The 24,655-nt window shown below is 51.9% G+C and overlaps 4 protein-coding genes across 7 annotated transcripts; 2 read left to right on the top strand and 2 right to left on the bottom strand.

Annotated features, from left to right (window-relative positions):
- Window positions 1-60: 60 nt before the first annotated feature.
- On the bottom strand, window positions 61-3,846 carry GPANK1 (G-patch domain and ankyrin repeats 1). Of its 4 annotated transcripts, none has more exons than XM_003272105.4 (4): window positions 3,555-3,846; window positions 2,815-2,977; window positions 1,825-2,552; window positions 61-690 (listed from the first exon to the last, which is right to left on the bottom strand). In XM_003272105.4, the coding sequence occupies exons 3-4, from the start codon at window positions 2,448-2,450 to the stop codon at window positions 246-248; spliced, it is 1,071 nt and encodes a 356-aa protein (XP_003272153.1). In that variant the 5' UTR covers window positions 2,451-2,552; window positions 2,815-2,977; window positions 3,555-3,846; the 3' UTR covers window positions 61-245. The 4 variants fall into 4 exon arrangements, with proteins under 4 accessions (XP_003272153.1, XP_012358523.1, XP_030659123.1 ...); XM_012503069.2 differs by having other exon boundaries at window positions 1,825-2,549; window positions 3,555-3,845; XM_030803263.1 differs by having other exon boundaries at window positions 65-690; window positions 3,536-3,846.
- A 16-nt stretch (window positions 3,847-3,862) lies between these two features.
- CSNK2B (casein kinase 2 beta) lies at window positions 3,863-8,070 on the top strand. The gene is made up of 7 exons (XM_030803296.1): window positions 3,863-4,192; window positions 4,807-4,889; window positions 5,861-5,963; window positions 6,534-6,649; window positions 7,094-7,169; window positions 7,316-7,505; window positions 7,836-8,070. The coding sequence occupies exons 2-7, from the start codon at window positions 4,818-4,820 to the stop codon at window positions 7,924-7,926; spliced, it is 648 nt and encodes a 215-aa protein (XP_030659156.1). The 5' UTR covers window positions 3,863-4,192; window positions 4,807-4,817; the 3' UTR covers window positions 7,927-8,070.
- Window positions 8,071-8,158: 88 nt separating this feature from the next.
- On the top strand, window positions 8,159-10,663 carry LY6G5B (lymphocyte antigen 6 family member G5B). The gene is given in 5 exon segments (XM_003272108.4): window positions 8,159-9,008; window positions 9,156-9,284; window positions 10,019-10,162; window positions 10,165-10,398; window positions 10,401-10,663. Coding segments are annotated over 5 exon segments (654 nt in total). The 5' UTR covers window positions 8,159-8,884; the 3' UTR covers window positions 10,424-10,663.
- A 4,045-nt stretch (window positions 10,664-14,708) lies between these two features.
- Window positions 14,709-18,406, bottom strand: LY6G5C (lymphocyte antigen 6 family member G5C). The gene is made up of 3 exons (XM_003272109.3): window positions 18,298-18,406; window positions 17,151-17,336; window positions 14,709-15,156 (listed from the first exon to the last, which is right to left on the bottom strand). The coding sequence occupies exons 1-3, from the start codon at window positions 18,404-18,406 to the stop codon at window positions 14,993-14,995; spliced, it is 459 nt and encodes a 152-aa protein (XP_003272157.1). The 3' UTR covers window positions 14,709-14,992.
- Window positions 18,407-24,655: the final 6,249 nt, after the last annotated feature.

Here is a 24,655-nt window from a genome sequence, read left to right on the forward strand (position 1 = left end):
GGGACTTGCATGTGGCTCCTAGGCTTCTGTTTGGCTTCCTCAAAATAGCTTCCAGAAAAGTGAATAAACCACAAAAGGTTGATTTATTTCTCACTCTCAGCCTGTCTCTCACAAAGACAACGCCCACTGACCAAAAACTTGAGGATCTGCACCCAAGCAGATCCCAGGAAGGGGAAGTCAAAGGGCCCAGGTCAGAGGCCCAAGTTCAGACTTCAGCAGCAGACCAGGGTCAGACTTTACCAAAGTCAGAACTCGAGGTTCATGTAAGTCCTTAGATCCCGCTCCCAAGCCCTGTCTTTCTCCTCCCTCCTTCTCTCCTCCCTCCGGCTCAGTGTGGCCACCCGAGGGGGTCTCTCCCTCCCAGCCACAGCTCGGGTATCCCAAGCTGGGAAATGTGTCACTCGGGGCTGGCGTGCTGATCTGTAGCCTAGTCCTTCCTGGTCCCTCTTGAGGACAGTGGGGATGGGGTTGGCACGGCCCTCACCCCGGGGTCCCAGCCCCATTCCTGGCTCCCAGCCCCCCCTCAGCAGCAGTTTGAAGCCCGGGCTGGAGATGGGCACCCCAAGTGGAAGGTTGGGAGGCTGAGGACCCTGGGACAGTGACAGCAGGTGAGCAGTGGATGTGCGGTGGTTGGAATCTCGGAAGTGGGTGTCACAGTTCTCGCAGTACTGGAGGGAGGGAGTGGGAGACCTGCAGAGAAAGAAGAAAAAGCATTAAGGGCAGGGGAATGAAAAGGGGAAGAGTTGAGGCCTCAGAGGGGGCTGGCAGGGTAGGACAGGATCTTTTCAGCTTTTCTGCTAAGGAACAAATTGCCAGCTGGGCATAGTGGCTCACGCCTGTAATCCCAACACTTTGGGAAGCAGAGGTGGGCAGATGCCTTTGAGCTCAGGAGTTTGAGACCAGCCTGGGCAAAATGGCAACGCCTGCCTTATTTTTTTTTTTTTTTTTTTTTTTGAGATGGAGTCTTGCTCTGCTGCCCAGGCTGGAGTGCAGTGGCATGATCTTGGCTCACTGCAACCTCCACCTTAGCGATTCTCCTGCCTCAGCCTCCCAAGTAGCTGGGATTACAGGCACAGGCCACCATGTCCCGGCAAAGCCTGCTTTCTACAAAAAATATGCTTGAGCCCAGGAAGTGGAGGTTGCAGTGAGCTGACATCACACCACTGCACACCAGCCTGGGCGACAGAGTGAGACGAGTGAGATTTTGTCTCAAAATAAAAAAAAGGGACAAATTGCCTTCCTTCCTACTTAACAATGAGGGATCCAGGCTGGTCCAAAGGTGGTGGTGAGTTATCTGAATTGATTGTTCACTCAGTTACAGATCAAGCTCCTTACTCTACTTTTCCCCTCCTTCTCACTACTGCACTTGACTGGTCTTAAAAACAAATTTCTTTAAACCTTTGTGGGATCCAGAGCAGAATAGCTGAAAGAAAAAAATGGTAACCAGACCTAGCAAACTCTTGGGCAAAGAGAGGGACATTAGTGATAATGACTATAGCTAACATTCATGTACTGCATACTACGCGGCATGCACTATTCTAGCATTTTACATATATTAACCCATTGAATCCTAACAATAATCCTTACTACCCCCATTTCTAAAATGAGAAAACTGGAACATGTAGACATTAGGTTGTTTGCCCAAGTAAGTGGCTTTAAATCCAGGAAGCTCATGTTCATAACCACTTGACTATACTACCTTGTCAACCTACACATGAGGATAAGGAAAGAACTCTTCAGCACTGTGCTGGGGCCTCTGGTGTGGTGTGGCTGGGAGAGGCAGAACACAATGAGACATGGGTCTGAGCTAAAATTTCCCCTTACCCGTTCTCTGGGCTCCTTGTCTCTCCATGGCTCTCCCTGACCATGCGGGCTACCTCAGGGAAGCCAGCTTCTTCAGCGAGCTGAGCCGCATCCCTGCCACTCAGCTCACAGACCCCCACCCAGGCAGCCCCACGGCCCAGGAGATAGCTCACAGCTGCCCCCTGGCCCGCTCGAGCAGCACACATCAGTGGGGTCCACCAGAAGGCATCCCGGGTGTTGATATTTCCCCCAGCTCCTCCTGCCTCATGCGGCTCCAGCAGTCTCCTAAGTTCTGCCAGGTCCCCCTCCTGGGCTGCCCTCAGTATCCGGTGAGTCATCTTATCCTCAGCCTCAAGGGATCTCCCTTGTCCATGTCTTCCTGATGCTCCTTCTGCCACTACTTCTGCTGCAGGTGCCCTCATTATTCTTCTTTTCTTTCTCTTTCTTTCTCTGGCAGGTTCAGTCTGAGATCTCTGGGAGTCAGGAGCACTGCTCTCATCCCCAATCAGGGCCTCATAGAAAGCTCGGGCTGCAGTCCCATCCAGGGTGGACTCTGGCTCCTCGGGCTGTGGCTGCTGCTGCCCATCCTTCCAGAGGTCGCTGGGGTCAGTGGCTGGGGTGAAGGTGATGAGCAAGGGCCGGGACATGGCTTTTGTGAGAACTGAGAAAATGATACCAGGCAAGGGAAGGATGAGACAAGCAAGCCAAGCTCCTGATGACCCTGTAGCAACCAGAGCCTCAGAGACCTGCTGGGATGAGAAAAAGTAGTCAAAAACACTTTCCTGCCGCTAAAGTGACCCCGCAACTTAGGACTCTGCAGGGCCTAAGAGAGAGAGGTTTTGCGTAAAAACATGGAACCCTACAATACCGACTGTGCTCCTTAGTAAAGATTAATAAAACTCCATGAGACTGTTGTCCAGAGGTCCTGCGTCCGGCCCCCACCCCCATCCTCACCAACAATAAATACCAGCCTCTTTCTGAAACCACTTTCCCACCCCGTAAAAGACATACCAGTAGGAAAAAAAAATCAGCCTGGCCCTTTAAGTCTTCCGCGATCCCATTTCGGAGTTTCCTCTTCCCAAACAAAAACAGACAGGTCGCTCCCTAGAAGATCTCGGGGAGAGGCTCCTATACGTGTTGCTGTGTAGCTTCCGTACCGCAAAATGGCGCTATTCTGATCAGAAGAGTTGACACAATCAAATAGCCACACGGCACGAAGACGCATGCGTGGCGACAACAACAACAAAAACCACAACCCACATTACTTGAGGGCTCAGGCGTGCGCAAAGCTCCGGGTTCAGTTTCCCGCGCCGGAGCTTTTCCAATAGTAAACGAGCAAAGCTCCGCGCGCCCAGGTGGCGCGAGCATCAGGATCTGTCGGTTGGGATCCCACTTTTACATAACGCCCCCACAATGCCCTTCGCCTTCCTCAACGTGGCCCCCGCTCCAAGCCCATTTTCTGGAGCTAGGAATCCACTCTCTGGGTTAGGAAAGGCCCTCAGGAGGCGGAGGGAAACCTGTGGAATGCCGAGAAGCCGTATAATGAAATAAGTCACGCCTGCCCCTCACCATTACTCGGACCAGGGTTCGAAGGCCATACTTACAGCCTAAGGGGAAATGGAGACGTGCAAGGGGACGAGCAGAATGGCTGGGACCACCTCAGGTTAGCGCACTGGGCCGTTCTGGTTCTCACACCGCTCAGCTCACCCCACCCCACCCCACCCATACCTACGCAGGGAGCCAAGCCGCACCTCTCGCCTCATGAGGCTGGATCCCAGAGTGAAACAGGAGGCCCGTCAAGGGTCTCTGGCGGGACTGATTCGCATTAGGGGCCCAACAGGCAATAAGGACCCAGCGGATTGGCCGAGGATAGGCCAGTCCTCTGGGCAGCAGCGCCGCGCCGGAACTAGAGGGGAACTGTGAGGAGAGCTGCGGGGAGGGGTCCAGCCTGGCTCCCTCTTTTCCCCGCCCTAAGTCAGCCTCTTCATCCAGTGAGCACACAACTGTATTGCCCAGACTCCTGGGCCCCGAACGCCGTACCTGGCTTCCGCTTCCGGTGGCTTCTCGTTGTGCCCCGCCCGCAAGCGTCCTCCTTTGGGACTTCGTGACAGCCAGGTCATGCGCGGGTCATCCTGGGATTGGTAGTTCGCTTTCTCTCATTTAGGCAGTTTCTCTCTCTACCGGGGACTCCGCGTCCCGGCATCCACCGCGGCACTTGACCCTTGGCGCTTGCGTGTTGCCCTCTTCCCCACCCTCCCTAATTTCCACTCCCCCCACCCCACTTCGCCTCCCGCGGTCGGGTCCGCGGCTTGCGCTGTAGCGGTAGCCGCCGTTCCTTGGAAGTAGCAACTTCCCTACCCCACCCCAGTCCTGGTCCTCCGTCCAGCCGGTGAGTCTGAAGTCGTTGCTGCTCCGAGCCCCTTGTCTCTGGGAGCGGCACATGGGGTCTCTGGACTTTGATGTGGGGGCGGGGGAGGAAGCGACCAGGTCCGGCACGAAGGAGGGAGAGGTGGCCTGACGAGCGGAGGGGGGATGTGTGGATTGCGGTGAAAGGGACCTGACAGTCGCCCCCAACCCGTGAGAAAAGGAGGAGCCCGGTTCTTGCTTGAGAATGATAAACTTGAAAACCCTTGGGAAAGGCGCCGGGGTCATGCAGAGACTTGCACTGGTAGGGAGCCTGAGTCGAGGTCCCTGCCGGAGTTGACACAGAGGAGAGAGGGCCCTGGCCTTCGGGAGCTCCAGGGATGTGGGTCGGGCTGGTGGGTCAAAGTATCTGTTGGCTTCTTTGAAGCGGTGGGACCCCAAAGAATGTTTAACTTCAAAGAAAAGGGGCTGAGATGTAAATTAGAGGAGCTGGAGAGGAGTGCTTCAGAGTTTGGGATGCTTTAAGAAACGGTGGTTCCGAATTCTCCCGTGGTTGGAGGGCCGAATGTGGGAGGAGGGAGGATATACCAGAGGCAGGGAAGGAGAACTTGAGCTTTACTGACACTCTTCTTTTTCCAGCTGACGTGAAGATGAGCAGCTCAGAGGAGGTGTCCTGGATTTCCTGGTTCTGTGGCCTCCGTGGCAATGAATTCTTCTGTGAAGTGAGTTCTCTTCAATCTCCCTACTTGCCAGCTTCACGTATCTTCCCACCAGACGTTCCTTTACATATTCCACTTCTACACTGTTCTCTTACATGCTACTTGAAAACTTCCCATCAGCAAAGAGTCTCCTCTATAAACCCCAACGAACCTGTGCTAAAGTGGCAAAACTGGGGCCCAACTCCCGACTCTGCCACCCTCCAGCAATATAACACTGGGCTAGGCAATTTGTATCTTTTTCTTTTTCTTTGTCTTTTTTTTGAGACTGGGTCTCACTCTGTCACCCAGGCTGGAGTGTAGTGGTGTGATCTCGGCTCACTGCAACCTCTGCCTCCCAGGTTCAAGTGATTCTCCTGTGTCAGCCTCCCAAGTAGCTGGGATCACAGGTGCCTGCCACCACGCCCGGCTAGTTTTTGTATTTTTAGTAGAGACAGGGTTTCACCATGTTGGCCAGGCTGGTCTCGAACTCCAGACCTCAGGTGATCTGCCTACCTCGGCCTCCCAAAGTGCTGGGATTACAGGCGTGAGCCATTGCGCCTGGCCTATATCTTTTGTTACTAAAGTGGCACTGCTAGTACTTGTCTCAGGTGGCCTTTGGGAAAATTGAAATGCTACACATTGAAATGTTTTGTTCAGAAACCATGCTGTTCAGCTTCCACCTTCCTTAGCCAGCTGAGAGGACAAAACTGGTTCCTAGAGATGGGGTACAGGAGTAGGGACAAAGATCTTGAAAAGAATGTCTAAGAAAAAGATTGCTGTACCTGCTTATCCTTAGAAAAGAAAAGCCAAAGCTTTTATGGGAGGGAGTATAGGTGAACTAGGGAGAGACACAAGTACTTCTGCTGAGTTGGGAGTGAGAAACAAGCAGAACAGATGCAGTTGTGTTGATGATAAGGCATCACTTAGAGCATTTTGCCCAGGTCAAAGATGGGGGTTTTGATATGGGTTCCCTCTTGGCTTCCATGTCCTGACAGGTGGATGAAGACTACATCCAGGACAAATTTAATCTTACTGGACTCAATGAGCAGGTCCCTCACTATCGACAAGCTCTAGACATGATCTTGGACCTGGAGCCTGGTGAGGCACCCTCAGAGTTGTTTTGTGTGTGTGTGTGCACTATTTTTCTCTTCAAATCTCTATTCATTTGCTTGAATTTTGAAATTTCCTTTGGTTCTCTGATTTCTTTAACCCCAAATTCATGCTTTATTTTGATCCGCCACCTGACTCTTGTCTAGTTTTGTGACGTATATCACTCGTTCTCATGCTTTCTAAATGCACAATTCAGACCTATTCCAAAATGCGTTTCCTCATGGGTCTGGTTTATTGTCTATTTCTTCTGCTTTGCACCTTCCAGTCTAGAGTTTCATCTTCTGCATTGACATTGTTGCAGTTATGTATTGAGGAGGGAGTTGGGAGGGAGAGCGAGGAGCAGAGGCTGAAGAGGTGTGAAGAGAAGGCAGAACTGTCTTCGGTTGGTGCAAGGGTGAGAAGCCCAGGTTTCTGGGTCACATGCCCAGATGTTGGATGGGGTAAGGCCCAAAAAGTAGGTGCTAGGCAAACTGAATAGCCCGCAGCCCCTGGATATGGGCAGGGCACCTAAGGAAAGCTGAAAAACAAGTGGTTGCATTTGGCTGGGCTGTGTTTCAGATGAAGAACTGGAAGACAATCCCAACCAGAGTGACCTGATTGAGCAGGCAGCCGAGATGCTTTATGGATTGATCCACGCCCGCTACATTCTTACCAACCGTGGCATCGCCCAGATGGTGAGACCTCTCTGCTCCTACTTGCCTCCTTCTGAGCAGTAAGAGACACAGGTTCCTGCAGCAGGAAGTCATGTTTAAGCCCTGTTTAAGGAAGCTAGCTGAGAAGAGGGGAAGAACCCCAGAACTTGGGCCTGGGAATTGAATTCTGATTGGGGGTCATCCTGAAGGGATCGTTTTCAGGGAGGGAGACAGACCTTGAATCAGAGAGTTGTGATAGACTGCCTCTTCCTCAAGGAACAAACAACAAATGGCTCTGATGGTTTGTAGCCTGCCTAATTGAAAGAAAGGCAACACAGAAGTTTGAGAGCCCATCTAGGCCAGAGAAGGGGCCTCTGGACAGAGGTGGGAGGAGTAGGGGACAGAGTGAAGTGGGTTGGGCTGTGAAGGGAGTTGCCTCTTCTTTTTACACCTACGTGCCAACCCCTTCCATTTTATTTACCTCAGTTGGAAAAGTACCAGCAAGGAGACTTTGGTTACTGTCCTCGTGTGTACTGTGAGAACCAGCCAATGCTTCCCATTGGTGAGTGTTGAAGAAGGGAAAGGAAGGCACTGTGTGGCAGTCTTATGGGAAGGAGTTGGGGCTCAACATATTGGAGCCTGAGTCCTGAGGGGAGGTTAGGTAGGAATAGGGGGATACCTGGCCTGCTGAGTCTGGCTGTCTCCCAGGCCTTTCAGACATCCCAGGTGAAGCCATGGTGAAGCTCTACTGCCCCAAGTGCATGGATGTGTACACACCCAAGTCATCAAGACACCATCACACGGATGGCGCCTACTTCGGCACTGGTTTCCCTCACATGCTCTTCATGGTGCATCCCGAGTACCGGCCCAAGAGACCTGCCAACCAGTTTGTGCCCAGGTAGGGAGCAGGGAGAGTCATTAAAGTGTCAAAGGAAAGGCCCAAGATCCCCCAGAGAGAGGGGAGGACAGGGCATGGCCCTTTCTGGAGGCCAGCTTCTCCCAGAATCAGGGCATCTCCCTGCTGAGTGACTGTGGGAAAGTTATTTGATTGTCTATGCTTCAGTTACCTTATCATAGAATTTTCTTGAGCTGAGAAGTTGGGAACCACTAGGCTTAAGCTCTGAGCAGGTCCATGGAGGAGCTCAGGTGGGGAGGTGGGAATGCAGGTGACTGGCAGGGCCTGGATGGGGCTCATGCTGCTGCTTCTCTGACCTCTGCCCTGGCCTAGGCTCTACGGTTTCAAGATCCATCCGATGGCCTACCAGCTGCAGCTCCAAGCCGCCAGCAACTTCAAGAGCCCAGTCAAGACGATTCGCTGATTCCCTCCCCCACCTGTCCTGCAGTCTTTGACTCTTCCTTTCTTTTTTGCCACCCTTTCAGGAACCCTGTATGGTTTTTAGTTTAAATTAAAGCAGTCATTATTGTGGTGGGAATATGAAATAAAGTGGAAGAAAAGGCCATGAGCTAGTCTGCTGGTGCTTACGGTTGGGGAAGGGAAGGTGATGGTGTGTTGGACTCCAGGGGCCCTCATGGCCCAGCCCACCCTCCCCAGATTGAAAACCAGTACAGATTTGTGCTCAGTGGATTGGGTGATGTTTTTAGTATAGAGCAGAACAGAATTCCTAGGACTGCGTGTGACGAAGTGCAAGGTCAAAAGGAAAAGACAAAGCATGTTTCAAAGATGAGAAGTATTTGTTAGGATACCTATGACTGTCTGTTTATACTGTAAGGGGCTTAATCAGCAGCTCCATCTTTTAGTTTTAGTTTTAAAGGAAAAGTAGCCTAAAGTCAGTATAACTAAAGGGTGGAACGAGGTGGGACAAGGTCCAGAATTGCTGCTCAGTGATGTGTATGTGCCCCCTGCTGGTGGAGCTGAGACTGCTCATCTCAGAAGGATGGGGATGCTTGATTTCCTGGCCAGGTTGTCCCAGCACAGTGGGGATTGGCCCTGTTGTATGAGGACGACAGCAGATGGTGGCAGAGATAGACACTAACCCATGGACTTTCCAAGGGAGGGAATAGGTCTTTGGAGGGTATGCAAGACAAAGGTAGACACAGGATAAAAAACCCGGTAGTGCCCAGGTATTACCCCATCTGGGCCATTGCTCCCACACTCAGGAACCAGACGTTGTGGGTGAGGACATGCTGTCTCTCCTGCCAAGTTAATAACTTCCTTCCCAGCCAGGATCTTGCCCCAAGCAGGAATATAGCTCTGCATTTACAGCAGCTCCTGCTCAGACCTTGTCAAAACCACCTTGCAGCTCAGGATTAAGGAGCATGGTCACAGGAAGGTGGGGTTTCAGGGCATCCCTCAGGAACTGCCTGTCTCCCCAGAATTCCAAAATGAAGGCCCATATGCTTGTAGGTGTGCTGGTCATGGTGGGCTTCACAGTAGGAAAGGGTAAGTGGGGCCCAGGGGCAGGGAGGGAGGAAGGGGTAACTGAGTCCAGGAAGGGGGTGGAGCGTGGCCATGGATAATCGGGCTTCCTACTGGCCCAGGGTATTTGGGAGTGACCCAGTGCTTCCATCCCTCCTTCTGCCTCCCCAGTTCCTGTTCCCGACATCCGGATGTGCCACTTCTGCCACTTAGAAGACCCTTCTGTAGGATGCATTTCAGGCTCAGAGAAGTGTACCATCAGCAGCTCATCCCCGTGCATGGTGATCACCATCTATTATGGTAAATAAGGTCCCAGGAAGGGGCTGCTGGTGGGGCAGCCAATGGCTTGGTCTTCTCTCCTCTCACAGATCATGGCTGCTCCGGGCATGGGGTATAAGAAGAGAGGAGGGGCTGAGTACAATGGCTCATGCGTGTAACCCTAGCACTTTGGGAGGCTGAGGCAGGTGGATCACTTAAGCTCTAGAGTTCAAGACCAGCCTAGGCAACATAGTGAGACCCTGTCTCTACAAAAAAATAGCCAGGATGGTGGTGTGCACCTGTAGTCCCAGCTACTCGGGAGGCTGAGGTGGGAGATCTCTTAAACTCAGGAGGCAGAGGTTGCAGTGAGCCAAGATTGCGTCACCACACTCCAGTCTGGGTGACAGAGCTAGACCCTGTCTCAAAAAAAACAGAAGAATCTTACAACTATTGGCTCTGCTTCTGTCTGTGTATCTAAGTTTTGTTTTCTGTTCTTGTTTTTGTTTTTCTTGTCTGTGTATTTATATGTGTTGTGTGTGGTATTTATATAAAAAGCTCTAATTAAAAAAAAAAAAAAAAAAAAAAAAACAGAAGAATCTTGGAAGGAGGGGTCTAAGGTTCTCGGGGGCCAGCAGAGCTCACTTTTCTAGCCTCTTGAAGGAATCTGGGTTAGAAGTAAGTTAGGTCTGGGTGAGGGATGGGAAAAGTCAGTAGCAGGGGTTCATGGACTATGGGAAGCTATTGGAAGGGATTATCAGCTTTCCCCTCTCCCTCAGATGTCAAGGTTCGCTTCATCGTTCGAGGCTGTGGACAGTACAATTCCTACCGCTGCCAAGAAAAACGCAACACCTACTTTGCAGAGTACTGGTATCAGGCCCAGTGCTGCCAGTATGATTATTGCAACTCCTGGTCAAGCCCCCAACTCCAGAGCCCCATGACAGGCCCCTGGCCCTGCCTCTGTCTCACTCCCAGATTCAGTGGTTCTACCAGGCCCTGAACCTCTCACTGCCCCTCCCCAATTTCCATGCTGGGAAGGAGCCTGATGGCCTGGACCCCATGGTCACACTGCCCCTGAACCTGGGCCTGTCTTTTGCTGAGCTGCGCCGCATATACTTGTTCCTCAATAGTTCAGGACTTTTGGTTCTTCCCCAGGCTGGACTCTGACACCTCACCCTTCCTGAATTCCACTGTGCAAGTATCTTTCTGTAACACCCTCAGCATCCTGCACTGCCCTCTCTGAAAACACCCACATTCTTTGGTCAGTGTGATTTCTTAGGCCTCCCTCTGTTGTACCACTAGCATCTATATGACTTTGGTGTAATTTTATCTCTTGAACTCTGGTGCTATTTTTTTGTTTGTTTGAGACGGAGTCTCGCTCTGTCACCCAGGGTGGAGTGCAGTGGCATGATCTCTGCTCACTGCAACCTCCACCTCCCAGGTTCCAGCGATTCTCCTGCCTCAGCCTCCCGAGTAGCTGGGACTACAGGCGTGCACCACCACGCCTGGCTAATTTTTTGTATTTTTAGTAGAGACGGGGTTTCACCATGTTGGTCAGGCTGGTCTCGAACTCCTGACCTCGTAATCTGCCCTCCTCGGCCTCCCAAAGTGCCAGGATTACAGGTGTGAGCCACCGTGCCTGGCTGAGCTCTGGTGCTGTTCTTCCCCCTAGAAAAGAATCTCTAGTGTGGATTCTGCCCAGACAGGCTGACCTGGGAAAGGCACAGTGGTTCCTCCATTCCTTCCCCATCATCTGAGTGTTCCAGTATCCCCCATCCCTCTCAATCCAGTCACCTGCCTATTGAGATCTAGCTCTGTTTCCCCTGTCTTGTCCCTGTCTCTAAGACCCAGTACCAGACTGAACTAGCAGCAAGAAGGACGAGGAGGCCGGGCATGGTGGCTCACACCGGTAATCCCAGCACTTGGGAGGCTGAGGTGGGTAGATCACTTGAGGTCAGGAGTTTGAGACCAGCCTGGCCAACATGGTAAAACCCCCTCTCTATTAAAAATAGAAAAATTATCTGGGTGTGGTGGCACACCTCTGTAATCCCAGCTACTCAGGAGGCTGAGACAGGAGAATCACTTGAACCCGGGAGGCAGAGGTTGCAGTGAGCCGAGATTGCGCCACTGCACTCCAGCCTGGGTGACACAGTGAGACTCCGTCTCCAAAAAAAAAAGGATGAGGAATAGAATTCTGGGCAGATGTCCTGACTTGGCAATCTTGTGTCCCTGCCTCACTGTCTCCACCAACCCCCGCCTGTCCTGGTCTTGTTCTGCCTCCTGTCCTCTCTTGTCAGTCTCTGGCTTCCTCAGCCCCATTTCACCTCACTGAGTCCTGACACCCATCTCCCTAGGGGCCTGTGAGAGGAGAGGGAAGGGTCTGTTCTGCTCAGCTCCATGTCCCCCGTTTTCCTCCACAATAAACTGGGACTGGGCTGAAACTGTGTCACATTGTTTGTGGGGTCAGGCTCAGGTGTGGGCAGGTAAACACAGATTAAAGAGGGTTAATGCCTGGTGCAGTGGCTCACGCCTGTAATCCCAGCACTTTGGGAGGCTGAGGCAGGCGGATCACCTGAGGTTGGGAGTTTGAGACCAGCCTGACCAATATGGAGAAACCCCATTGCTACTAAAAATACAAAATTAGCCGGGCTTGGTAGTGCATACCTGTAATCACAGCTACTTGGGAGGCTGAGGCAGGAGAATCACTTGAACCTGGAAGATGGAGGTGGTGATGAGCTGAGATCGCACCATTGCACTCCAGCCTGGGCAACAAGAGTGAAACTCTGTCTCAAAAAAAAAAAAAAATAGAGGGTTAGTGAGGTGTGGGATCCAAATAGGATTGCAGAGCCCTCTCCATTGCACTTGGCGTTTGTGGCTTCCTCTCGGCCTCCTGTAAAGGGCACACATCCTTCCCCACCCTCTGCTTAGCTGGAGATCAAAGCATGGGGACTGTGATTCTTCCCAGCCTTAAACTTACCCTACAAAACCTAGAAAGTTAGACCCTGATGATACCAGGTCTTTTCACCTAAGAAAAGAAACTTTTGGCCAGGTGTGGTGGCTCATGCCTATAATCCCTGAACTTTGGGAGGCCGAGGTGGGTGGATCACCTGAGGTCGGGTTGAGACCAGCCTGACCAACATAGTGAAATCTTGTCTCTACCAAATATGAAAAATTAGCCGGGCATGGTGGTGCATGCTTGTAATCCCAGCTACTTGGGAGGCTGAGGCAGGAGAATTGCTTGAACCTGGGAGGTGTAGGTTGCAGTGAGCTGAGATCACACCATTGCACTCCAGACAGGGCAACAAGAGCGAAACTCTGTCTTTAAAAAAAAAAAAGGGCTGGGCACGGTGGCTTGCCTGTAATCCCAGCACTTTGGGAGGCCGAAGCAGGCAGATCATGAGTTCAGGAGTTCGACACCAGCCTGACCAACATGGTGAAAACCCATCTCTACTAAAAAAAAAAAAATACAAAAATTAGCTGGGCATGGTGGCACATGTCTGTAATCCCAGCTACTCAGGAGGCTGAGGCAGGAGAATCGCTTGAACCTGGGAGACAGGTTGCAGTGAGCCGAGATCGTGCTACTGTACTCCAGCCTGGGTGACAGACTGAGACTGTCTCCAGAAAAAAAACAAACAAACAAAAAACCTTTTTAAACCAGAAAGACTCAGGAACCCAGAGCCACATCCCAGAGTTACCTGCTGCTGGGGCCCTGGACTCCTGCCATTCCTTAGTTCTTTTCAAGGATTCTGGCATCTAGGATGCCCTCTCGAGGGGCCCAATTTGAGGGGCAAAGTGCTGCGAGCACTGATGTTGGGCTGCAGTGGTTGGATCTTCATGCTAATATTTTAATTTTGAAATAGTGCAAACATATAGAAAGCAATGATGGATACAACAGCCTTTTCCATACACTGGATAAACATGCTGGACATGACGCTGCTCTGAGTCAGGCTTGGTATTGAGCGGCAGGACTCCCAGATGAGTACAGCCAGGTGTCTGCGCTTCCAAGCCTTGCAGTCCAGTGCTTGGGTTTTGAAACCTGTTTCTGAAAAGCAGTGCAGCTTTGTGGCTGGGAGGCCCAATCCCAGCTCCTCTACCACTTGGGTACGTCAGTCTCTTCAGCCTCACCTTGGTCACCTGTCAAGTAGGGATAGTGCCTCAGATGATTGAGAAAACGCATGTAAATGTGCATACACAAGTGGAAGTTAAGGCCTTTTCCCCCTCAAAAAAATATATTTGCCCTAGAGTCAAATGCATACACAATGTTCAGCTTTTTTTCTAAGGTTCTTGCTAGGTTGCCCAAGCTGGCCTTGAACTCCTGGGCTCAAGAGATTCTTCTGCCTCAGCCTCCGAGTAGTTGGGACTACAGATGCACACCACCATGCTCACCTGGCTGATTTACTTATTTTCAAACCTTTTTGGCAAAACATTCAGAAGCTTGCACATATCACAAGATGGATTTTTGTAAACCACACATCTGTGTAACCAGCCACCAAGTCAGCGGGAGACCTTTACCCGCAGCCAAGCCTGCCTCTTTGGGTAGCCGCTGTCCTGACTGGTAGTAGCTTAGATGAGTTCTGTCTGTGCTTGATGGAAATGGCATCGTACGTATCTACTTTTACCTATACAGTGTTTTGCACACGTGTTAAATCTGTTTGGCCTGTACTCTGACGGAAAACACCAAACCAATGATAATTAAGTCACGAGGCAGTTGGAGTACAAAGAGAGGTACAAACCCTTAATGTGCCCCCCAACCCCCACCTTGCTAGGTCCACCCTTCTCCATGACCTCTGACATCAGTATAAGACAGAGAAAGGCCCAGGTTTATAGCAGGTCAACCTGGAAGACACCCTCAGAGGCTGAAGAACTTGGCCCAGAATTGAAGAGACCAGGACTCCAATAGGTCTAATGTCTCTTTGAGAGTGGCCTTCTCGGCTCAGGAGGTGACTCACGCCTGTAATCCCAGCCCTTTGGGAGGCCAACGCAGGCAGATCACTTGAAGTCAGGAGTTTGAGACCAGCCTGGCCAACATGGTGAAACCCCATCTCTACTAATAAAATATAAAAATTAGCCAGGCGTGGTGGCATGTGCTTGTAATCCCAGCTACTCGGGAGGCTGAGGCAGAAGAATCACTTGAACCCGAGAGGCAGAGGTTGCAATGAGCCAAGATCACACCACTGCACTCCAGCCTAGGTGACAGTGAGACTGTCTCAAAAGAAAGAGTGGCCTTCTCACCCACCTCCTTCTACCTGGGCCTGGTCCTTTCGCAGCCCCCTTCCCACCAACATAGCCCTCTAAACGCCCCCAGCCCCCACACAGCTCTGGTCTGACAGCACTGCTGAGGATGCCCACCAACTTTCTGGTGTTCACCATAGGAGGGTTTTCATTTCCTCTTCCTCTTTTTGTGTCTAGAGCAAATCACATACCAAGGCAGGACAAGAGCACAGCTCAGCAGAGCTGGGGGGTCCCTTAAACAGTTTGCACACAAATTTATTTGGGAGAAACATCCAGGGACTAGGGACAAGAGAGGAAACCTGGTGGGCAGTGGGGCTGGGGGTGCAGAGTAGGAGTAAGTGTGCTGAAAGGCGTCAACCAAGAGGAAGAGCCAAGGCTGGGGTCCAGTGACTGGAGGGAGGCAAGTTGGGCAGCAAGGAGGGCTAGTATGAGGGACTAGAAGTCCTGGCCAAGCCCAGATAGAAGTCAGGAAGGTGGCTGGAAACTGGTGGAATTTTACACCAAAGGTTGTTGCAGTCACACTAAGGAGTATAGTGCCCTCTGTTTTGAGTGTCATTGCAGAAATCCAGGAAGCAGCATTGAGAGAATATCCAGAAGCCAGACACCGGAGAAGTTTGGGTATTTGAACAATCACTCATCTGCTCCTTACTTCGGCAGTCACTCACCATGACATCAGAACCGCTGCCTGGGGAGGGACAGTGGGCACCAGTGATACGGAAGTCCCCAGGAAGAGCCCCAAATCCTCTCATCCCCGCACTCATAAGTCAAAAAAAAAAAAGAAAGGAAAAGATTCCTGTAGTTAGGCATGAGTGGACATGCCCAGTGTTCACCAGCCATGGAACTCCACTGAAGTTCCCATGCAAGGCTGGAGGAAAAGAGCCATATGAAATGTAATGGTTGAAGGGGGAGTTGGGAATTACTGAGCCAAGTGAGGAGAACTAGCACCATAGGACCATGTGAGAAAAAGCTGGGAAATGTTTTGGAGATTGGGTGGCAGGAAGGAGGTGTATTGTCATTTACTTTTCAGACCAAAAGTAAGAGAATAAGATGATGTCTGCTGCTGTTATATGTAATAGGGAAAAATCTCTGTGCCTGCATCCCAAGAAGTCATGTTCAGGGATATTTGCTGCTGCCCTGCTTGAGAGAAATGACCAAAATGCCCATCAATAGTGGGATAGGGAAATCAGCTGTGATATGCCCATGTTATGGAGTAGTATACAGCAGGTCAATAAAACAAGGAAGCTGTTTACAAACTGATATCGGAACATTCAGTTCCCCTAACTGTTAAATGTGGAATAATGTTTACAGTGGGATGCTACTATCTTGGGGGGGTGGGGGGGAAGAGGTGAAAAAACAGTAAACAGCATATTTGTGCAGGGTGGAATGTGCATAAAAGATTGCAGGAGGGATCATCCAGAGAGTAAAAAAAGTGGTCACATGTGCAGGGGAGCCAGGTGGGTTAGGGTAGTAGCGGGAGACTTCGGTTTGATGATATTGTATACTCTGATATTTGACCCGTATCTGTGCATCGGCTGTGTTAAAAGGGTAGTAAGAGGATTTGAACACAGGCAGCTGCATGCAGTGGTTGTTGAGAGCACCATCTCTGGAGCCATCACAAATTCTGGCTCAGCATCTGTGAGACTCAGGCAAGGTTATGACCTTTCTGCACCTGTGTCCTCATCTGTAAAATGCAGATAGTAATAATACCTGCCTCAGCGGATTGCAAGTGTTTAGAACAGTGCCTAGCACATATTATGTGTTACATTTTTGCTAACTTAAGAAAGGTGGGGGGTTGGTGGAAGAGCAGGCATCAGGAAGGAGTCAATTTTCAGCGAGGGAGATGTCCAGTGGCCAACGGGATATGAGAGCGGTTTGACATAACATTCACATTCAGAAGGAAGTGGTATGTGGTTGCTGGTTGAAGCCAGCAAAGCAGATAAAATCCTCTGAGTATATGAAGTGGGAAGACAGCTAAGGACCAAACCTTGGTGAACATGAACCACTAAGGGTCAGAGAGAAAACACTCCATGAAGGAGACTGAAGAAGCAGTGGAGGATGCAGGAGAAGAGCAACACCAGCAGTAACTGCAGACAGATGGGGGAGCAGGCAGCTTGAGGACAGGCAAGGGCACCTGGAGATCTGGAGGGTCCCCGTCAAAGCTACGCACCTTGATAGGGTAGAAGGTATTCAGCTACAGATTGAGGAGAGAAGGTTAGTGGAAGTGGAGACAGTGTGGTTCTGAAGAAAAGGGAAGAGAGGCTGGGCACGGTGGCTCATGCCTGTAATCCCAGCACTCTGGGAAGCTGAGGTGGGTGGATCACCTGAGGTCAGGAGTTCGAGACCAGCCTGGCCAACATGGTGAATCCCCATCTCTACTAAAAATACAAAAAATTAGCTGGGCGTGGTGGCATGCAGCTTTAATCCCAGCTGCTTGGGAGACTGAGGCACAAGAATTGCTTGAACTGGGGAGGTGGAGGTTGCAGTGAGCCAAGATTGCACCACTGCACTCCAGCCTGGGTGACAGAGCAGCAAAAAAAAAAAAAAAAAAAAAAAAAAAAAGACAGGATTGGAGCAATGTCTTATGGGATTATGGGAGCAAGACTTGGGGTGCAGCTTAGGAGGCTGAGAGAGTTTCAGTTTGGGAGAGTGCTGGGCCCATGACAGGAGAAGGCCACTTACTGTTCTTTATGTGGAGAGTGATGCAGCTGCTGCCAGCCGGGGTGAGGCAGATGTCAGATCCCAGAAGGCACCCTAACTCCTTGGTCTCCAAGAGGCATCGGTAGCAGTGCAGGTATTTGGGGAATGGAAGTGGTTGAGGGGGTTCCCAATTGACAGGAACAAACTTACCTAGAACACAGAGAAGTGCTGACCCCACTCACAACCCATTCTACCTCACACCCCACCACTGCCTGATTCCAGGCCACTCAACCCCACTGCTCCCTCCCTTCCTGTCTCAGAAAACCATCAAAGCCCCAATTCTCTGCTTCCTTCCCCAACTGCATACACATACATCCCCCTTTTCCTCTGGTCCTAAGGCCAGATCACATGTTAACAAGTCCGCAGACCCAGCAGAGCACTTGGTGTGAGGCAGAGGAAAGTGCTAAACCAACACTTTGAATCCTGTGTCTCTATGGCTGGTGCTTTGCAGCCAAGTGGGGAGCCCAGCAGGCTAGTCTCAGTCTTGTTCTATCCTGTGGATTCTGGTTTTCTCATCCAGCACGCTCCCTGACCCTCCATATTCTATGTTGCCCTCAGATCCAGAGAGGATTCCTTCAGTATCTCTATTCAGGTCACTGCTGTGAAGTGAGACAGCCCTGGGGTGGTCACTAGAAATCTCCTTCAGAGGCTGGGTGCGGTGGCTCACGCCTGTAATCCCAGCACTTTGGGAGGCCAAGGCAGGCAGATACCTGAGGTCAGGAGTTCGAGAGCAGCCTGGCCAACATGGTGAAACTCCGTCTCTACTAAAACTACAAAAATTAGCTGGGCGTGGTGGCTCATGCCTGTAATCCCAGTTATTCAGGAGGCTGAGGCATGAGAATCACTTGAACCCGGGAGGTGGAGGTCACAGTGAGCTGAGATCTCGCCACTGCACTCCGGCCTGGGAGACAGAGCGAGACTCCATCTCCAAAAAAATAATAATAATAAATTTAAAAAAATCTTCAGATTGCACATCAGTCCATGAGCAGGCATTCCCTACCAAACCCATCCATCCCATCTCTCCTCCTGCATGGGTTTACCTGAGCATCCTGGACAGATGTACCCAGATGCTTGGTGTCTGTGGGTTTCTCCATCCAGGCCAGGAGACCCTTCTGAACCCTTGGAGAGCTCATCATGACCAGCACTATTAAGAGGACCGTGTACAGGGCTTGGGGGCTGCTGTGGAAGCACGGCGGACCCAGACTCTGGCTCCTTGCAAGGCCTGCCATAAAACGCATGACTGCCTGCTGGCCTCCAGTTTGGGCTTATATTGGTGGACGAGAGGTTGGCCAAGAGGAAGGAGAGAGGCAACACCAGCTCAGGGTGGAAATCAGTGCCAGACTAGCCAGAGGGGCAGAATGTTCTCACCCACAGCCACTCTGGGGTATAACATCCTGCTTGAGGGCAAGGGGACCAGCAATAGGGGAATGAGAAAAGGAACTTTCTTTCCTATTAATTGGACAGATGTTTATTGAATCACTGCATCAGGTGTTGGGGATACAACCCTGCACAACGTTTCCACCCTCACAGGGCACAGTCTAGTAGGGGAGACAAGTCAACTAGCAATGATGTGGGGAGGGCAGAGTGCTGCCAGGAGCACCTCGACAGTTGAAACACAACCAGAGGGATTTCGGCAGAGGAGTAACTTGATCGGATTTCTGTTTATAAAAGACTGCCGGCCGGGCGCGGTGGCTCACGCTTGTAATCCCAGCACTTCGGGAGGCCGAGGCGGGCGGATCACGAGGTCAGGAGATCGAGACCACGGTGAAACCCCGTCTCTACTAAAAATACAAAAAATTAGCCGGGCGTGGTGGCGGGCGCCTGTAGTCCCAGCTACTCGGAGAGGCTGAGGCAGGAGAATGGCGTGAACCCGGGAGGCGGAGCTTGCAGTGACCCGAGATTGCGCCACTGCACTCCAGCCTGGGCGACAGAGCGAGACTCCGTCTCAAAAAAAAAAAAGATTGCCATGGCTGCACACTGCATTTGGGTCAAGAGTGGAGGCCGCCGGGAAGTAGGACGCTATTCCCGAGTCCGGTCACAAGATGGCGGACTGGTCCGGCAGAAGACGGGCAGGGACGGGGAAGCGGGGCTAATGAACCTGAGATACAGTTAGAAGACTGGACAGATTTGCTGTTGGACTGAACGAGGGGTGAGGGAACAGGGGTAGGCTTGCACAAGGAAGTGGTACCATTTTCCAAGATAGGAAACATGTGGTCTGTCTCAAAAAAAAAAAAAAAAGCTAATAGGGGGTGCCCAGTCCCACTTCTCATACCCTGGGGACACTTGTCAGACATCCCAAAACAAGGACACCTGGATCCTAAGCGATACGTACTCAGCTCAGCGTCCCCTTGGGGTTCCAGGAACCCAGCGCCTTCCCCCACCTCATCCTTTTTCCTGCCCCGCCTGTGCTCAGCTGCAGCTCAGTGGGCCTGATCTCCGGCGCCCACAGAATCTGGGCTGGGCGTCCGCTCTCCGCGCCTGACCGCACCTCAGAACTCCGGTAGGACGCGGGGGTGGCCTCCTGCTCAAGCTCTGTTCCCTGGGGAAGAAACCTGGGAAGTGCGAACCGCGCGTCGGAACCCAAGCGTCTGGCCCCAGCGGACATCCGGAGCCCGAGGCGGCTCCCCAGGAAGGCGACGCCATAGCGCCGCTCTCCCTCCCAGGCGAATTCTGGAGACCGCGGCCCCAGGCGTTTCACCCATTTTCTCCGCTGGGGACCTGCTGGGCTCCCCAGCCTCGCCTAGTCGGTCCCCACCCCACCAGCTCAGTCTTGACTCAGAAACTCAGGGTTTTTACTTTTAGGATTGTTGGGCTGTGGGTTAGGGGCGCAGGGGGTCCTCAGCGTCCAGGAACGACACCACCTGCTCCAATTTCCCGTCTGGAGGTTCCGGTCGAGGCTCCGAACTCGGGTTCCCTGCTACCTCCCAGACTATCCAAGAATTATCCAGTCTCAGGATGATAAAGGGGAAAATGGGAAGAAACAGACGGGAGACGCCCGCCCGGAAGGACTGCGGGAAGAAAGAAATTCGAGAGGAAACCGCACGCCACTGAGCGCCTTCCAAGAGCCTTGGAATGAATGAATTTACAAACTATATTAGGGCCGGACTGCGGTGGCTCACGCCTGTAATCTCAGCACTTTGGGAGGCCAAGGCGGGTGGATTACCTGAGGTCAGGAGTTCGCGCCCAGCCTGGCTAACATGGTGAAACCCCGTTTCTACTACAAATACCAAAAGTTAGCTGGGCGTGGCGGCGTGCGCCTGTAATCCCAGCCACTCACTCGGGAGGCTGAGGCAGGAGAATTGCTTGAACATGGGAGGCGGAGGTTGCAGTGAGTCGAGATCGTGCCATTGCACTCCAGCTTGGGCAACAAGAGCGAGACTCCGTCTCAAAAAAAACCAAAAACAGAAACAAAAACAAAAAACTGTATTAGGCCGGGTGCAGTGGCTCACGACTGTAACCCCATTATTGTGGGAGGCCAAGGAGGGAGGATCTCTTGAGCCCAAGAGTTCGAGACCAGCCTGGGCAATATAGCGAGAGACCCCATCCCTACAAAAAAAAGTTGAAAAAAATTAGCGGGGCGTGGTGGCGTGCGCCTGTAGTCCCAGCTACTCGGGAGGCTGAGGTGGGAGGATCACTTGAACCCAGGAGGTCGAGGCTACAGTGATCGCGCCACTGCTGTCTCAAATAACAACAATGATAATACTTTAAAAATAAAATAAATTGGCCGGGCCCGGTGGCTCACGTCTGTAATCCCAGCACTTTAGGAGGCCAAGGTGGGAGAATCATTCGAGGTCAGGAGTTCGCAACCAGCCTGAGCAACAATGGTGAAACCCCGTCTCTACCAAAAATACAAAAACATTAGCCAGGTGTGATGGCGCACGCCTGTAGTCCTAGCTACTCGGGAGGGTGAGGCAGGAGAATCTCTTGAACCTGGGAGGCGGAGGTTGCAGTGAGCCGAGATCACACCACTGCACTCCAGCCTGGGCGACAGAGTGAGACTCCGTCTTAAAGAAATAATAACACAAAATAAATTGTATTAGAGAAAAGCTAGAGTAGTGGAGAACTGCGGAGGAACGCGGGGCACCTACATAAATGTATGAATGAGTGCACAGAGTGATAGACGAAAAGAATCAGAGGGCCAGGAGCCGTGGCTCACGCCTGTAATCCCAGCATTTTGGGAGGCCGAGGTGGGAGGACCACAAGGTCAAGAGATCGAGACCATCCCGGACAATATGGTGAAACCCCGTCTCTACTAAACATACAAAAATTAGCCAGGAGTGGTGGCGCGTGCCTGTAGTCCCAGCTACTCAGGAGGCTGAGGCAGGAGAATCGCTTGAACCCGGGAGACGGAGGTTGCAGTGAGCCGAGATCGCGCCATTGCACTCCAGCTTGGCGACAGAGCAAGACTCCGTCTCAACAACAACAACAACAAAAAGAATAAGCGAGCCAGGGCTCCTCTTGAAGCGAAGAGGGCAAAGGGCAAAGGGGAAGCACAGGGGAACCTCACGGCGCCCTCTGAAGCTCCCTCTCGAATATAATCGCAACGAAAAGGCCAACGACTAGAGGCTTTGCGAGGCTGAGGCTGGGCTTCGGAAGGGGATCGCCCTGAGAGGTCCGGGAGGACTTGCCGTGGAATTCAAGCGACCGTGGGCCTTGAGGGAACAGGGGGGCAAGACACTCCCCCAGTATTCGCAGAATATTTCCTCGAATTATTTCGGGGAGGGGTGAGGCCGGGGCCGGGTGGGGCCTTCTTCGGAGGGGGCGCGGCCTCCGAGTAATTAATCCCGTCTTTGTTGCGTTTTGCTCCTCTCCTGTCCACGCAGCAGGGCCAGCCCAGGGCGCGCTAAGAGTCCAGAGTGTTCGTTTCCATGGTGACGGGTTCCGCGAAGGTTTTCCTGGGGTAAAGAGGCAGGGCGTTGAAATAATCGCCATGGCGACAGCAGCAGATGACTGTATCCCTCCTGAGTGCTCCTACCTAGAGTTAAGGGATATCTGAGGGTAAGCAACCGAGTGACGAAACAAAGAAGGCGGGGCCTGAGGACAGAATGCCAAGGTTAGGGGAATGGAGCGAGGCAAACGAGGGGCGGAGCTGTAGATGACCCGGCCGGGAGAGAGCCATGGTTTGTTGGGGGAGCGGCTCGAGACTGCGTTCTAGAGAGGAACCAGAGAGAGGATCTTTAACCTAAATATAAATGAATGACTGGATTCCTGAAGAATCCGGAATGGTTTGTTGATTGGATGGATGGATGGATGGATGGACGGACGGATGGATGGAAATCTGGCTATCGCTGACGCCTGAGCTCCCCACCCTCTTGGGCCGTCCACCTCCGGAGCCCTCACTCGCTTGTGACAGCTGTACGAGAAACACATGCCTCTTCTAGGAGCAAACCCTCAACCCAAGCAGGCAGCACAGAGCCAGTCCAGCACCTCACACTGGAAGCACTCAGGGTGGAGCCTAGGTCGATGAGACGGCGTAGGTTGAGGCTTTTTGGCTCAGCTGGGAACCACTTCTTCCCAGGTTTCCCGTTCAGGGTCTAACTTTCCTTTTTCCCAGCGCCATCTTTTCTGCTAGTTTGCCCGGCTCCTCAGGGTGCCTGGACTTTCAGGCCTCACCTTGTGTCCAGTATAGCAGGGTCCAGCGCCCCAGCAACTGGGGAGGTCTGCATCTCTGCTGATCATCCCCTGGAACTGCTGGAACTTTGCTATATAGGGTGAGGAGTGGACAGGGGCCTGGTCCCACCCCTGGGTGGGGATTAGTTCTGAAAACAAACACAGCTGCTCTGAACCTTATTGCATAAGGAGTAATCTGAAGTAGGCTGAGGCCCCTGGGTGGGGGGTTCAGAATTCACATGTTGAGCCTACCTTTCCCTACCCAATTTCAGGTATCTAAGGGCCCCTCAGGTCATCCACTGTTCTCTACAATTACATGCAGTAAGATGGGGGAAAGTGGCAGTAGGGGCAGTTCAGCAGAGTCCCTAATGGCCATGTCCAGGGAGGGGTGTCCTTTGTCTCCAGGGTATGGGAGGTGAGACTGGGCACCCCTATTTGCTTTTTTTTTTTTTTGAGACAGAGTCTCACTTTGTCACCCAAGCTGGAGTCCAGTGGTACGATCACAGCTCACCGCAGCCTTGACCTACTGTGATCCTCAACCAAGCGATCCTCTTACCTCAGCCTCCAGAGTAGCTGGGAACACAGGTGCATGCCACCATGCCTGGGTAATTTTTAAATTTTTTGTAGCGATGGAGTCTCCCTATGTTGCCCTGTCCAGTCTTGAACTTTTAGGCTCAAGTGATCCTCCTGCCCCAGCCTCCCAAAGTGCTGGGATTACAGATGTGAGCCACCATGCCCAGCTCCTCTTTGCATTTAAGGAGCTTCCCTTAGTTGAACAAAAATTTGGTTTTCAGGGGATTAACTCTTCTGTTGGATCTGGGAGGACGGGATTCATAACTGTGGAGCTGGCTCCAGGGCTTCATGTTCCACACTTCCCATCGTTTGCCCCCTGGAATGGGATAGAGGAGAGGGCACCAGTATCAGCTGTCCACCTGTTTGCTAATGGTGGAGTATTATGGAGCTGTGGTCACCTGCCTCTTCTAATTCCAAATTTCAGGCATCACATCACCTGATTAAGTCTCAAATCTCCACTTCCAGTGTAGACTCAGTATACCTTCCCTTAAGGAGTTGCAGCTCTAATGGGGGCACACACAGCCTCTGCCCTGGGGTTTCAAGAAGAGCTTCATGCACTGGGTTTGGAGAAGACACAGAAATTTAGCCAGAGACTGTATGTAGGACATCAGAACATTGTCGCCCACGTTAAGTATCTTGCTCAAAAGAATGGAGTCGGCTGAGGCGGGTGGATTGCCTGAGCTCAGGAGTTTGAGACCAGCCTGGGCAACACGGTGAAACCTGTCTCTACTAAAATACGAAAAATTAGCTGTGTGTGGTGGCACATGCCTGTAATCCCAGCTACTTGGGAGGCTGAGACAGGAGAATCGCTTGAACTTGGGAGGCAGAGGTTGCAATGAGCCGAGATCGTGCCACTGCACTCCAGCCTAGGTGACAGAGTGAGAATCCATCTCAAAATACAAACAAAAAACCACCCCCAACAAAACAAAACAAAAATGGACTCAGGGTGATAAACCTTCGGGTCTTTCATCTGGAAAAGAGAAGTTTCCAAATGAAGAAAGTAGCCATCAGCCAGGCGCGGTGGCTCACCTTTAATCCCCAACACTTTGGGAAGCCAAGGCGGTTGGATCACCTGAGGTCAGGAGTTCGAGACCAACTTGGCCAACATGGCAAAACCTCATCTTTACTAAAAATATAAAAATTAGCTGGGCATGGTGGCGCATACCTGTAATCCCAGCTACTGGAGGGGCTGAGGCAGGAGGATCACTTGAACCTGGGAGGTGGAGGTTGCAGCGAGCTGAGATTGTGCCACTGCACTCCAGCCTGGCCAACAGAGTAAGACTCCATCTCCAAAAAAAAAAAGG

This window comes from Nomascus leucogenys, chromosome 22a (assembly GCF_006542625.1).
Source record: "Nomascus leucogenys isolate Asia chromosome 22a, Asia_NLE_v1, whole genome shotgun sequence".
NCBI lineage: Eukaryota > Metazoa > Chordata > Mammalia > Primates > Hylobatidae > Nomascus > Nomascus leucogenys.